The sequence below is a fragment of the Dysidea avara genome, chromosome 9, assembly GCF_963678975.1.
Source record: "Dysidea avara chromosome 9, odDysAvar1.4, whole genome shotgun sequence".
Classification (NCBI taxonomy): Eukaryota; Metazoa; Porifera; class Demospongiae; order Dictyoceratida; family Dysideidae; genus Dysidea; species Dysidea avara.
The window spans coordinates 11,515,293-11,530,968 of NC_089280.1; the positions used below are offsets into that span (position 1 = coordinate 11,515,293).

At 36.4% G+C, this 15,676-nt stretch overlaps 2 protein-coding genes across 2 annotated transcripts; one reads left to right on the forward strand and one right to left on the reverse strand.

Annotated features, from left to right (window-relative positions):
* The first annotated feature begins 12 nt into the window (after nucleotides 1-12).
* LOC136265792 (NACHT, LRR and PYD domains-containing protein 3-like) lies at nucleotides 13-2,711 on the forward strand. Its single transcript, XM_066060708.1, has 2 exons — nucleotides 13-120; nucleotides 176-2,711. The coding sequence occupies exon 2, from the start codon at nucleotides 177-179 to the stop codon at nucleotides 2,634-2,636; it is 2,460 nt and encodes an 819-aa protein (XP_065916780.1). The 5' UTR covers nucleotides 13-120; nucleotide 176; the 3' UTR covers nucleotides 2,637-2,711.
* A 3,306-nt stretch (nucleotides 2,712-6,017) lies between these two features.
* LOC136267479 (rap guanine nucleotide exchange factor 1-like) lies at nucleotides 6,018-13,809 on the reverse strand. The gene is made up of 16 exons (XM_066062644.1): nucleotides 13,688-13,809; nucleotides 11,505-11,622; nucleotides 11,284-11,362; nucleotides 11,125-11,206; nucleotides 10,996-11,079; nucleotides 10,326-10,437; nucleotides 10,207-10,277; nucleotides 9,018-9,049; nucleotides 8,906-8,958; nucleotides 8,761-8,855; nucleotides 8,076-8,157; nucleotides 7,923-8,024; nucleotides 7,653-7,750; nucleotides 7,164-7,298; nucleotides 6,238-6,310; nucleotides 6,018-6,185 (listed from the first exon to the last, which is right to left on the reverse strand). Exons 1-16 carry the CDS (start codon nucleotides 13,807-13,809, stop codon nucleotides 6,126-6,128), a joined length of 1,398 nt encoding a protein of 465 aa, XP_065918716.1. The 3' UTR covers nucleotides 6,018-6,125.
* Between the last annotated feature and the right edge of the window lie 1,867 nt (nucleotides 13,810-15,676).

The following is a 15,676-nucleotide window of genomic DNA, read 5'->3' on the forward strand; positions in this document are numbered from 1 at the left end:
TTTCTTTATTTGAGGTGCTTGATGCTGAGAGAGAAAACAACAGAGTAATCCTTATTAAAGGAGATCTGGGCATGGGTAAAAGTACACTTGCTGTAAACATTTGTAAAAAGTGGGCAGAAGGTATTGTATTGAAAAATTATTTTGCTGTAATTTTATTACATTTGCATACCCAAAGGATGCAAGAAGCTAAAACAGTCAGGGACTTAATAGTAACTCCAGATGATGACTTGAGGAATAATGTTGTAAAAGAAATAACTAGTAATTCTGGAGAGGGAGTTTGCTTCATTATTGAAGGATATGATGAACTAGATCCACAATCTCGTACATCTTCTATATTTACAGATTTGAAGAAAGAGTTTCTTCCCAATTGTACACTTGTATACACTTCGCGTCCTGAAGCTTGTTATAGACTAGAACGTGCTGCTTCACAAAATATTAGTATAGAAGGGTATACAGAAGAATCAGTAAATAAATATATTTCAAATGCATTTTCAAGCAACACTGAGTTGGCTGTAGAACTGAAATCACAATTACAGATGAATGCAATAGTAAAGAAAATGCTGCACATTCCAATCTTTGTAGCAATAGTATGTCTAATTTTTTTTCGGTTTTCAATGCTACCAGAGACACTTACACAATTATACACTTTATTGTGTTTACGTTTGGTTCTAAGACACATCAGCACTCGAACACAAAACTTGGCTCAGTTAAAGATTCTTCGATCATTGAATCATCTTCCAGGAGATATTTCTACGCGATTTTCTGAGTTATGCTATGTTGCAAAGAATGGTACAGAACAAAGAAAGACTATATTTAACTCCCAAAGTCTTTTGGAAATTGGCATAGTTGACATTAAGACAAGTGATCTTGGACTATTAATAACTACACCTACCACTTCAGAGTATGGCATAGAAGAGTCATATAGATTTCTTCACAAAACTCTGCAAGAATTTTGTGCAGCATGGTATATCTCTAAAATGCCCATACAAGAGCAGCTGAAATATATAAACGCTTACTGGAATGATGATTACTATGAAAGTGTATGGAGATTTTATTGTGGTATTACTGAGTTGAGTGATATAGATGTGCTTGGTTATATATTACTTCCATTTAAACTGCTGAAGTCACGTCTTACTATGTGGAGAATACCACTCTTGATGGAATGTGTGTTCGAGGCACAGAATAGTGAAGTGTGCCAAACAGTCGGGGATTACCTTGATGGTATCATTGATGTTAGTGGCATTAAAAAGTTTGAAGTTGGATCGCATAGAGTACGTGCCATTGGTTACTTCTTCAAGCACTATAAAGGAACAATAAAACAAATACATGCCCAGTATTTATATGACGAACAGTTTCTAATATTACTTGAGCTTTTACAAAAAAGGGAATTACAAGATGACATTGTTGTCCTAAGTATTCCAGACTGCAGTTTTACATACCGGTCATTATCTATTCCCCATAGTTTGTTTACAATGCAGCATGGTATTGTTGAACTGTCCATCAAGGGTACCATATTTAATACTGAAACTGATGAATCAAGTACTCACTTATCAAATATGCAGCTGTTATCAAATATTATTTGCAGTAATACTACTCTCAATGTTTTAGACATCAGTTATGCTAATATTGGTCCTGAAGGTGCAACATATTTTGCCAACCTTAGGAATGTATCACTTTGTGACATTAGTATGGCATTTTGTGGATTAGGTTGTGATGGAGTTGATAAGATTGGTGAAATGCTATACCACAATAAATCAATTGTATCGATAGATCTTAGTAACAATAGTGTTGGAGACAGTGGGATGACAAAATTTGTGCGTCATTTTAATGATGGTGAAAGCATGCAATTACGACATCTTAACTTGAGCTATAATGGTATCACTGCAATCGGTGCTGCCTACCTCAAAAAGTTGATGGAAATTGATAATTCAACAATAACCAGTATTGAGTTGTCATGTAATCCTCTAAGAGATGAAGGAATTTCTGCAATTTTATCTTCACTGAACATCACAATGGAACATATTGGGTTGAAAGGTGTATTAATGACATCAGATGTTTTAATTGCTGCTGCATTGTTTAAAACAAAATCAATCAGTTTTGACCAACCTAATATATGTGAATTGATTAATTGTAATGTAGCCAAAACTACTGCGTTGAGACATATTGAACTAGTTATCACGAGTGATGCAGCTAACTACAACATATTGAATAGTATCAAGAAAAATGGCAAGATTGAGAAGTTGAAACTTGAATTTCTTTCATGTGAGAAGCTGGTGGGAGGTATCACCAAGCTATTAAAACAGAACAAGACACTAACAGAATTGACATTGAAATGTTACAATGGACTTTCACCACCAAGTTTAGTTGAAATAACTAAATCCTTGACAAGCAATAATTTTCTTAAAATATTGAAGTTTTGTGACAAGTGCATAGATCAGGCAGCAATACTGAATTTTTTGGAACATCTAAAACATGTCTATGCAGTGAAAGAGTTGATATTTGAATTATTAGATGATGATGATCAGTTTTTAGAAGATGTGAAGAAGCAGATTCAGGAAATCAACCAACATAGGTGCACAAATGGAGTGTCTAACCCACTGAAAGTGGAAATTATTCACTGGGCTGGTACTATTTAGACAAGTGAAATTATGTATTGTATTATGTGGGATTGTTGTTCATGATTATTAGTATTATCATTATTTTTCCACAGGCCTACAGCAAACTCTGGGTACATTTTGGGGGATAGGTTATTGCCCGTTAACTACCATATTGTCCAAGTAAATTCTTTGAAGTATGGCTTCACTGAAATATAAAATCTACATAGCCTTTCATGTTAAGTCTCTTTATCAGAGCCCATGACCTACTTTTAAATGCATGTTATCCATTCTCAAGCATATTTGCTTCTTGTAGGTTCACTTTGCATTGATCTGACTTTGTCTCTGCAAGGGTAATCAACGTTTTAGTAAGTATCCAATCTATTCATGTTAACATGTTCATTCAGAAACTCTATATCACAGTATGATAAGTTCATACCAGACTAGACCAGCAATGTTGTTACTTGACTTATTGTGATCACAGAGCTGCATGTGTGTGCACATGTACTGGAAGCCATGCTCAAATGCACATTGCTGACCACAGTATGCTATACATTAAGCTGTATATAGGTGCAAAGTGCACTCAGTAAACAGTGTTTGCTAACTCTGATAATAGCTGAACACTCAACAGCTACTGTACATGATGACTGACTTGATATACAGTTTAGTAATATCAAGCACCACCAGCACTTATCATGTTAGCTATCCATCAATGGATTTATATAAAAGTAAACAATATAAAAGTAAACAAACTAGTGTAAAAATAATTTTAAAAATTAAAATATGTGACTGACTGAGTTAAAACCCGACTTGGTTGCATAATTCTGGTTTTGAGATAAAAGTACATTGGGTATAATTACACATGCTACACAAATAATTTTATATGTTTCAGTAAACAGTGAAGGAAGACACAAATTGAAATATCTAATGATGGATTTGCCTCTTCATGGAGAGTAAGAATATCTTTTTTCGTTTCTGTACCATGAAGCAAATGTGAGTTATGTGCAGTAAGACATAACTTTATTGTCACTTTTGATTCTATAGCTTGAACAGCCTTTTAACATATGGGTGTATTTAGGCCAAGTATATACTGTGATGAATGCCCCAGTTCATGGTGAATAGAACGACACAAGTCCCAACTCTGTAGCTCATTGCGCTCGAGACTTATGATCAATTAAACAAGCACCTGTATTTTTTTTTGATATAGGCAGTGCACAAATTAATTGTTTTGCTCTTCTTGTTGTCTATTGCTATGACTTACCAGACAAGGTTGAAACTTTTAACAACCCATGCCATTGCATTGGTTTTTCCCTCTAGACAACAAACAAGTCATAAAATGAAGCTCAAGGAAGATGCAAACAAGTCGAGTTTTCACTCAGCAGGTCACATATGAAAAATAGAGATCGCTGGAAAAACACTGAAAAAGAAACAATAGTCAAACAAGCCAGCATGTTAAACACACAGAGGTCTTTTGAAACTTGATCAAATAATCATTTATACAGAAGCATTCTTAGTGCTTATCTGCTATTGATTTGTGGAAACTATTTTTTTCTTCTAAGTCTCTACCATATCCATAGAGATCTGTGTGTGTTTAACGTGCTGGCTTGTTTCCTCGAGCTCTTTTTTCAGCAATTATAATTTTTACACTAGCGTAGATTGTAGAAGTACTATAAATTGCATGATGTGAGTGGGTGATAATAGGCTTGCAACCATATAATTTTTGCATAATAGGACTGTTTTGGATGGTGAAATGGTTCCCGACAACCAGTAGCACTACAGTCTTAGGAATAATTCTACACTCAACAAAATGCAGAAAGCTACTGATTGTGGGTTTGAATTTTATAGGGTCACACATGCAGTCACGTGCCAACTAGTACAAGGAATGGATGAGTAGTTTGGCTCAGCATTTAATTTTATCTAACATGATTGATTGTCCGATCTTGATAATGATTATTGGAAGACAGTGCATACAATGGTGATGGAAGCTCTAATGATGATCATGAATCATTCCAGATAAATAATTATTTCAAAAATATCACCTAGGATTCTCTAATAGAACAGTCAAACATGAGAACCAGTAAATTGAAGTGTTTATCCAAGGAGGCTAATAATTATATTCATGACATGGCACTACAAATGCAAGTTACATATTACTTACATGCATATGTATATTGAGCAACTTTTGTCCTTTGAATACCAATCACTACAACTCACACTCCAAATAAATTCTGTTTCCCATCCACTGCCCACATCTGGTTACTGTCATTTAATATTCCATATTCTTACATTTTCTGGTATTTCAGGCCTATTATATGCCTTTGAGCAATGCTTCAAAATTTCCTTTTATTCCCAGTTGTGTCCCATCATGCTGTCTTCACTAGCTGCTTTCTGTTAGAGTATCTAATGCATCTGTGAACATGTAGTGGCTGCTCTGTTAGGGTATATCAATCTTTAACTAGTCTTTCCTTCACTAATAATATAAATTTTACTGTTTCCACACTATCCCATTCTGCATCATACAAAATATGCATAATTTGCTTTCCTGATAACTGATACACAAATATTGTGCCTATTTTGCTGGCATAATCAGCACAGGACTACATGTTATTCTTGCATACTGTACTTGTACAGGCTGAGTCAAAGTGATCTTGTAATAGTGTCAGCTCACATGTCAGTGTGCTATCAAGTCAACACAAATTCACATTTTGCAACTTAAAAAGGAAGGTACAAACATTAAGCATGCTTTTTTTATAGTTAATATTGTGTCAGGAAATTCAATAATGGTTTAAAAGTTGCCAATCTTATAATGAAAATGGTCTACCCTCCCACATGCAAATACACCTGAGCCAAGGACAAGAAACAGAATTTATTTGGAGTGGCCTTATCAAAGATCAATCAGAAACAATGCATAATATTTTACACGTAGTTGCATATGAAACTATAAAGATGTATTAGACAATAAAATGACTATAGCACTAGATATGCGCCTAGACCCCTTGCTCTAATAAGCCCACTAACTCTGGAGCACATTCCTTTTCAAACCATTTGCAAGTTACAATTGATGTAATGCTTCTCCATTCATATTATTTTAATCATTACAAGAAATTTTCTGCACAAAGAAAAAACACAAAATAAAAGCATACTGAAAAGCATAAAAACAAGCATATATAATAGGTAAAAATTTGAGGAAATGCCAAAAAGCATAATAGGCAAAATTTGGAGCATAAAAGACTCAATCCTAGGGATACTTTTTACTCTAATACACAAATGGCTATAACTTCAGAATAGTGAACCCTATCAGCATCACAACACACTTACATGCTGCATATACTACTAGTGCACTACACAACATCATCACTAGTCAGCTATATACCACATGTCATGTGATGGCATACTCATCACAAGTGTAAATAATATAACAAGTTTGGTTGCACACGAGGTTATCACTCTGAAGTTAAAAAAGACACAAGTAGCTATCATACTACATACTGTACACATAATACACATTATATTAATAATTTCGTTGTCTCTTTATGAAGTAACTGTGGCAGTTCCTCTAGGTTTGATTTCCAGTGAAATTTTATACAAATCCTACAATGAGAAGGACTGATAGTGGTACCACATTAGATGATGTTCTACTTACTGAATCTGGCAAGTGATTTTCAAAATCACGAAAGAAGATCAGTATTTCATGATCTGGATCTATTGTGTATTGTCTGTGAAAATAGCACATATCATAAACAGGTCTAACTCTCAAAAAACAAAATTTTAAAGCTAGCAGTGACAATTGTACAGTACGGCTGTCTTCATAAGTTGTCATAGAAATATCATATGTATTGAAAAGCTTTCCAGGAACACTTTAAGCCTATCTAATGTCAAGTCTAGCATTAAAATCAAGAAAACCATTACAGAAGTATAATTATTAAATTGCCAAACCCAATCAGTTTTTGGCCTGCCTGCCAGCTTGACCACAGCCACAAGGCTAGAGGCTAAACTACAATACAAAGTGTACGACCACCATTTTATGCCACAATAACCAACTCATGAATGGTATGTGTCCTTTAGGTGTTTTTCCCTCAGCATCTTGCCTTTACCCTTAATCTTCAATCCACGCATCATCTTGTTCATACATGAAAACCATACCAAGATGTTAATTTCTGTATAATACTTTCTTTAGAAGCGCATATTTAGGTGCCACAAATGGTTTGAGGAGTTTACACCTCTACTTGATGGACTGCTCTAGTCTACCACCCACAAGATCAGTTCACTACAGAAAACAGCGTACATCAACCACGTTCCTTAACACACAAGCTACATTTAAAATGGCCAGTTTCACTATAGTATGGCAACCACACCCCTTGAAGTGCCTTAACAAGGGTTAACAGAAATGTTGAGTACACTGGTACAAGGCACGCCCACATACTGTAGGTAATCTAACCATGCATATTTGTGGGTTATAGGGTTACTTTTTTTTGTTTGAGTCCCTGCTCTATTTATAAAATCACACACACACCCACACAGACACACGCATTTCACAGAATTAAAAGTAATTTATTATACAATTCTCACTTTGTTTGGGCTAATCTGATCTTGTCTACAGTATTATATTGTTTCCAGCGTTTGTTAAAGTTGATACAAGACTTGTCGTCTTCTAATTTATCACCCACCATGTTGATAAAAGTGAGATCTTGTAAGTACAGTCCACTAGAATGAGAAACAATATCAGCATGATTGTCACAATAGCCAGTTATTGTGAGAGTTGATTAAAAGGTGCACGATTGCATAAAAAATGTCTGCATATACAAAATCACTCTAAATGTTTCTAGCTGTGGTGATTAAGTTGTGATATGCCTATTGTAATGAAGTGTCCATATACACAAGTGTGACAACCACAAAACCACCTAGCCAGCTTATAGACCATCAGAAATAGTGGAACACTTCTAAACTAAATACGGTATGCGCTATTTTGAAATTGAGAATAACAGTGTGTAAGAGAATGTGGTAAATTAAATAGCTGGAGTCACTTACACTAAAACACAAACACACGCGTGCACTTACATATATGGAATACAGGGAGGTGTCGCTGTTCCGAAGGCATCTCTGTAAGCCTTAAATGATCCCTTGTTATCAATTAATGCTCTTGGCTCTTCCAAATTCTGTAAAACAACAAATGTCATATATACTAGTGCTAATCAACACAGACACCAGAAAAGGCCTGCCCTTAATATTGCGTTCAGATGACCAAAATGCATCTAGTGAGCTTTTACAGAAACCGACTATTTCACTGCCCCCTGTATAGTGTTTCATATATTACACTACTGTTCACACCTTGATAACTTTTTCTGACCACTCCAGTCTGCTGATTGACGCTGACTCAATGGCAGATAGGATAGCCAAATAAGAATTGAAATTGTTAATATGTCGTAGACTCTGTTGAATAACACACACTGACAACGCAACTTATCATCAGGTAGCTAGTACCTTCATTATTGAAATGAAGTAGAGCATTACTCTCTCCCTTCCCTTCTTGTCAAGGCTTCTGTCCAAGATCAGCGTCTTTGTCCTGTGTAGTAATAAAACAAAGGAATGAAACACTTGTCATTCTAATGACTTGGGATGACTTACTAATAAATACATGAGTTATATATAAACTTGCAGAAATTACTAAGATGAGTGGGAGTTCGTAAATAAATAAACAAACAAACCAATGCAAGCACACATGCCCATGCGCCAGCAAAGGCTTTGGTTACTTACATATGGTCATGCCTTCCCAGTGGAATATTGGGTCACCTGTGTACAAGAGTCATCACTAGCAAATCTCATTACTGGTATCCCACAATAGTCTGTATGTACCATGTCTCACTGGTGAAAGTATGACATGCATATATGAAACATGGACAGTTCCTTCTTTCTTCTCCAAGTTAACTACTAACAAAGCTGGGCATATTACTTCCCTAGTTAAATACAGCTAGACTACTGTCATTGCTTTCTAATAACGACAACAACTTGGAATCCCACTTGGAACCTTACAATTTTAACCTGGCAGCTTATATAAATACTTGGCTCTGTGCCTTACAGACAGACACTATTCACAGCTCAATTGTGCCTTTCATATTATACCAGCACATGCTTTGATCCCATTGTTTTTGGTACAAAGTACACTTACCATTGTGAGACATTATTAAAGTGTTCAGTGAACTTGGTCAGACCTGGACTCTTCTCTTCATCGGCCTCAGCAGCCCAACACAACATCTCATAAATCTGTAATACAAAGAAGATGGTTAACTGCCAATATAGTGATCACACCTCACATCCAACTTGTAGAAATATCCAGCATCTAGTAGTGTCATTTGTTTGGCAAAGCCTTCAGGTCAAATAATGAATGTTTCCTATGACAATATACACAAATGATATATAATTCACCTCCGTAGAGTCTGGTTGTTAGGCACATATGCCTAATAAAAGTTCGCGAAAAAATATTGTGATTAACATATGGTTGTTAAGCGCATGCGTCTAATAAATAAACCACATTGTGATTATTATGGATTCACTCTCTTGGGGTGGTGTGAATTGCAGTCATTATAAGTACCAATATTTTTGAGTCCAGTTATTGTGCACTGAATCCTTCATGTGGAGCATAGACTACTAGCTACAGAAGACCACTTTGCTTGGTAATTAAGTATAGTACAGGCCATATTTTGGCTTTGTACTTAATGAAATTTTGCACTATGCACTATTAGAAAACCTCTAGCATTTCTTCTCTAGATAGTATAGCTTCGTCTCATGTTGGAGCTTTGTGTTCGTCCACATGTGCTTATCAACCATGAACCCATTCACTGCTGAATTTCCCGGCAGACTATATAGGTCTGGCCTAATTGCCCAGTATAACACTACCTGTACACTAAACTACTTAGTAACCACCCCTTGAAATATTTGCTATAGACTTACAAACTTGGCTATATTGTTTATGTTTACACAACACAAACCGCAAAGTAATTACAACACAACAAAGACGAAAACAATATAAACAGCACATACGGGTACAAACAAAGGATCTACAAATCAATATAACAGTCTATTAAACACTTCTACATTGTCTGCTTACTGAGCGATGGTCTCCCTAGCTGATTTTATCAAGATTTAGCTCAATAACCTCATTGCGCATGCGTATACGCACGCGTGCACATCACGCCACATTCTTGTAAAACCATTGACTGTCTTCTTCGGCTATTGTAGCACATCAGAAATGATTCAGAGTATTCGAAAACACTACTATCAACTCGAAGAAACACTTAACTCGACTCTGTTCACAAGAAAAGTTTTACCGGATTACGTAACAAACCCACAATAGTGCCGGTTATCCCAGAAACGGGACCTCTATGGGCGTGTGCATTTCAGCATAGGTGCATCGTGCTAACAAACGCACAATACCAGTGTAAGCGTGTCGAAATTGTATTCAGCGAGTGTTTTATTAGAGCGATCTGCCATATGGCGGTTGCCACCGTGAATGGGTTAAGTACAGGACACAGGTATGCACTTAACAGGCAATATGCACTTAATATATACGTGCGCTTAACAAACAGACTCTACGGTATCTGTAGAATACACTTACTTTGCTCCATCTGTTAGCATCTTAGGGAGAGCTGTAAACATTGCAGTGTGGTCAGGTATTAGTTGCTTCAGCTACAAGGAGCATCACATGATCTAACTATCTAACTGAAATGTGCTTACTTTAGTAATCAGAGCATCTCTTAACAACTGAGCAAATTTGAGTTGCTTAGTTGACAACATCATATATACCAGACCAATCACTTTCACATCAATTTCTTGACTAAGACCCATCCTAAAATGTAAGAGAAGTAGAACCAACAAATTATATTTTGATCAGGCACAAGACCCAGCTGACTGCAAGAATGCTGTGAAATTAGTTTGGAAATTGTGTGCTTGTGTCTGTCTGATGGATGACACTCAAAAGTATTGATACGTTATGCACACAGGAAAGAAGGATGTGGGAGGTGTGTTCACAGCAGCTTCTTGAATGCTAAAGTTTTGGCAGAAAAGTAATAAATAAATTTCAAAATTTAGACATTGTATAAACTTCTACACAACTGATTCCAGTTTGATTGCATGTTCCTTGCTCAATGGAAAACACTAGTAGATATATAAAAGGGCGCATGTCCTGTACTTGTACATAAAATGTATTTGTACAATTAAAAAACCACAGTTTTGAGGTCCATTAAAAAGAAAACTGATGAAGAACTAAGCACAACATTAACTTGTTTGTATATTGCTAGCCATGGGAAATAAAACATACAAATTCAAGCAAAACATTCAGAACAACTACTTGTATGAATATGCATACACACACTCTAATAAAACACACACTAGAAAGGTGACCTACTTGATGTTCTTTAGTACTCTCACTAACAAACTAGTACAAGAAGTCCACATGGTCTGTCTGTTCTCTTTGTAGAAGTACTGCAGTCTACAACACAAAAATCACAATTGTACAACACACCATATGACGAACCTGTAGACCAGTTTGTTAATCAGTTCCTCATGGGTTACAAATGTTGGATAGATCAGTAGAAAAGCTTCAGTGTAGTGTTTGTCTGTAGAATGATACATCAAGAGATACAAAACACAAAGTACAATGACATCTACATGGTTAATATATACACAATCATACCTGCAATATTCAGTGGTGATGCAGCATATGCTATTAGAGCATCAACTGGTCCACCACGAAGACTGTATCCACCATCATCCTATAGTAATAATATGTGTATGGTAGCTGCAAGGATAATATACGACAGTGAAGAACACTGTTCAATACATATTTCACTTGTGCATGTGACCACACTTGCAGTATGAGACCATGTGGAAGTACTTTATGGAAAACTTTCTTACTTCTTTATTAAATCTCAGATACGCAGCGACGTCCTCCACCTCCAACAAGTTGTCTTCATCGTCATCAAGAGTTTCATTTGATCCACTGATTATTGAGTTCTTGTTACCACCATAACCACTACACAAGTGAACAATGTCAGTACACACACTAAGACTAGGGGAATGCTAATGTAATATTGAGTTGATTACATGAACTAAGCTGGGGAAGGGAGTTCGCATAACTAAAACAGCTGTTTATATACAGAGTGCTGTTTCAATTACTCTAATAGAGCATTTCGAATTTTCATAGACATTTCAAATTTTAATAACGACAATTCAGGTGAATTTGTTTCCAAGTCCTAATGAAAGTTGGAGGAAGCAGTACAAATTCACTTGAATTGTCGCCTCCAAAAAGCCATGGTGAAAAAAATGTGAAATCCCAGTTGGCAGCCAAGAAATGTCTGTGATGGTAGGTAAATGGCAAACATTTTAATAATGGCCGCACCTTTTTTACAGCTAGCTGTTTTGGATTAGATATAATTTACAAACATGTGATTTTTTGACCTGGCACCAGACCACGGCTGGCCACAATAGTGCTGCAAGGTTGTTAATTGGTTTGGAAAACTGTGTGCTTGTACTCATGCCTGTCTGATGACACTCAAAGTATTGTTAAGGCATACACAGCAAAAGTAGAGGAAAGAAGGCTGTAGGAGGTCTGTACAACACAGCTTCCTGAATGACGTAGGAAAGCTATTACCCACTATCGTGAACCAAAAAGAAATGAGACACAAAGGAGGACAAAGGTACTGCCAGGAGTGTAGCCAGACTTTTGGTTTTGCCAGGGCCTACACAGTAAAAACAAACTAGTGAGCGTCACTACTAAATGTAGTGAACGTCACTACTAATGGCTGCCACAATACTCACTATTTTTGTGTAGTGACGTTCACTACTAAGTTTGTAGTGAACATCACTACATTGACCACCAAGTAGTGACGTTCACTGCAAAAAGTAGTGACGTTCACTACAAAAAGTAGTGAACGTCACTACTTAACAGTAGTGAGTATTGTGGCAGAGAAATTCACTACTAATTTTTTACAGTGTAGGTGTATATATAGCAAGTCAATATAGGAAAGACATATTTCTTAGTGTGCGAATTAGTATGCAAAACATCCTGGTTTGGGGGCATGCTCCCCCAGGAAATTTTTGAAAGTTAGACCTTCTGAAATTGAATCTTAGAGTGATTTCAGCAGTATAATTATTAATACGTACACTGTATTAGAGTGACTGCTCCAGTAAAGTTACTGTTCTATTAGGGTATCTCGATTTTGAATTTTATGGCTTTCTACTAACTACATTCCACCTAGGAAAAATTTAAACTTTGTACCCTCTGAAATTGAATGTGAGGCTAGTTTTATTGTAGTTTATTAGAATAGCTACCATTACTCACATTTGCCTGACTGCTATATTAGAGTGACTGTTCCATTAGAGTATCTCGATCTTGATGTTTATTATAGTGTACAATTATTGATGCCTGGACCCGGGCCCAGGTTCTTGCTACATCTCTGCATGATGCGTGCATTGTATGTACTGCAGTATGCCAAAAGGCACCTGTCAGGCTGAAGCGACATCAAACAGTGAAAAATCAGGTCCTTAGCTTTGGTTTGTTATTGAGTTATGCTTGTCTGAAGGCATTAGTAAGTCAGTCAGTTAGTCATCAAAATTCCATTAAATAATTCTTTAAAACTTCCTTAGCAACTTATTGGAAGCATTTTGGTTCGCATTGAAGGCACTTTTGGGCTTGGTTATACCTAACCAATACTGCCAAGGCACCATGAAGGTATTGTGAGGCTGGTTTTAGGTTGATATGTTTGGCCACAAAAATCTTCATGATTTGTAATATATTCATACATACACTCTAATAAAGCAAACACTATAAAGGTGACCTACTTGATATTCTTTAGTACTCTCACTAACAAACTAGTACAAGAAGTCCACATGATCTGTCTGTTCTCCTTGTAGAAGTACTGCAGTTTACAACACACCAATCACATGTGTACAGCACTAACCTATCGACCAGTTTGTTAATCAGCCCTTCGTGGGTGGATAGATCAGTACAGTAGCATCTGTTTGTAGAATGATACACGAGGAGTTACAAAAAGCAAAGTACACTGACACCTACATGGCTAGGATAAACACAATCATACCTGCAATATTCTGTGGTGATGCAGCCATATGCTATTACAGCATCAACTGGTCCACCACGAAGACTGTATCCACCATCATCTTGTAGTAATGATATGCGTATGGTAGCTGCAAGATAATACATATATAAGACTGTAGAGAACACTGTTCTCAATAAGTATTCAGTGTGTACAGAAACTCACGAACACTATGAGACCATGTGGAAGTACTTTGCAGAAGATTTCCTTATTTCTTTATTAAATCTCAAATACGCAGCAATGTCCTCCACCTCGGCTGTTTTCTTTTTGTGTAAACTCTGTATTTTTATCTTCATTGTCATCAAGAGATTTGGTACGTTGATCCAATGATTATTGAGTTCTTGTTTCTACCATAACCACTACACAAGTGACCAACATCAGTACACACACTAAGAGAAATACTAATACAATGATGAGTTGACTATTTGAACTAAGCTGGGGAAGGGAGGATGCATAACTGAAACAGCTGTTTAGATACAGATTGCTGTTTCAATTACTCTAATAGAGCATAAAAATACTCTAATTGAGCAGTCATTGTGGTGTTCAGATAATTGACACATAATCAACTCTCTACAGTATATCATATAAGCCGAGTCATAGGGATGAAATTGTCATAAAATGCACAATTTTAATGTAATCCAGAAAATAAGACATTTTGCTGCAATCACAACGTTAAGTGATACGTGCAGCTTTAATATATTCATGATTATATTTTCATTAAGCTATCATCACCCCACAAAATTTGCAAAAAAAATTGCTTCTCAAAAATTTCTACCTATACAGTAGCTAATTGCATTCACTAAGTAGTACATGTGATTGTTCTATTAGAGTATATCGATGATACTCATAGGCAAGTGAATTGTCATAGATCGCCATAACCATATATATATATATCATGATGTTTTGTCTTAGTAAACAAACAGTACATACCTTAAAAAGTTACTAAACTATTTGACCTCTCACTAGGATTAGGTGGTAATCAAGACTCACGGTAGTGAGTCGCGCGGCCAGTAAAGCAGAACGCGCGCCGCAGACAATAAATGACGCGACCACTACGTGAGGATTTTACAGGAACGAACGTTGTCAAATTCGGCCTTCCTGTAACTCACCCGCCACTTACGCTATCCCTCTGAAACTCTAGAGTTGAACTCATCGTGTCACTAGTAACTACCACACAAGCAGTGAAGCAAATCCATGCCGATTGTTTCGTGATCGAGATTGCTGACATCAAAGGGGAAGTTTCATTTTTTTTTTAAATCGCATGCGGTTAGACGCAACCGCAGGTGTATTTTTTTTTAAATCGCATGTGGTTAGACGCAACCGCAGGTGTATGCCTTGCGTTCCTTTGTGCATTCCAAACATTGATTGCCCTGCTATCGCTTCAGTATTCACTCAATCGCCTCAAGATTCACATCATCGATTTCACCATACATGATTACCCTACAGTAGGCATTCCAGCCCAATTTTTAAAATTTGGAAAAATGGGATTTTTATATGCTCAATAGATAGAGTATTGATTGCCGATTTCAGAAATATATAGTTTGTTGGGTTGGAATTAGCTACTTTGGCATGCACAGTGCTTAAAAATTGAAAAAAGGTAAAAATATTCTCCAGGGCTCCCCATGCATTTTAAAGGGAAAATGGCACAATTGAATCAGGAAGTCATCTAGTAATCTGGACTATCTTGAAACTGCAGTTGCTTCTAGCTACAAGTTTGTACATGTAATGAGAGTAACTTCAGATCTTATTGGATCTCAGCAACCATTGTATGCTTTGTGGTGAGCAATTATGTTTCACCTACTGCACACTTGTCAGTACAATGGTGTATACCCATAGGCAAGTGGCTATCTCAAGTAAGTAAAAACATCAAGTTAACAACTTATAAAAGCAAACAACTGAAGTGGAGGTGCCACAATGATGCAACAATACCTAAGGTGGAGTTGTGGTTTCAATTATGGCATTGTTGTGCCTACT

What these genes read in the sequence shown, in the direction of transcription:
- LOC136265792 (XM_066060708.1), top strand. Translation starts at nt 177, where the DNA reads ATGCAAGAAGCTAAAACAGTCAGGGACTTAATAGTAACTCCAGATGAT.
- LOC136267479 (XM_066062644.1), bottom strand. Translation starts at nt 13,809, where the DNA reads ATGTATTATCTTGCAGCTACCATACGCATATCATTACTACAAGATGAT. An exon ending in AACAACCAGACTCTACGGAG is followed by an intron (nt 8,959 to 9,017) that starts GTGAATTATATA and finishes TTTGACCTGAAG; the next exon opens with GCTTTGCCAAACAAATGACA. An exon ending in ACTTCATTTCAATAATGAAG is followed by an intron (nt 8,025 to 8,075) that starts GTACTAGCTACC and finishes GTTATTCAACAG; the next exon opens with AGTCTACGACATATTAACAA.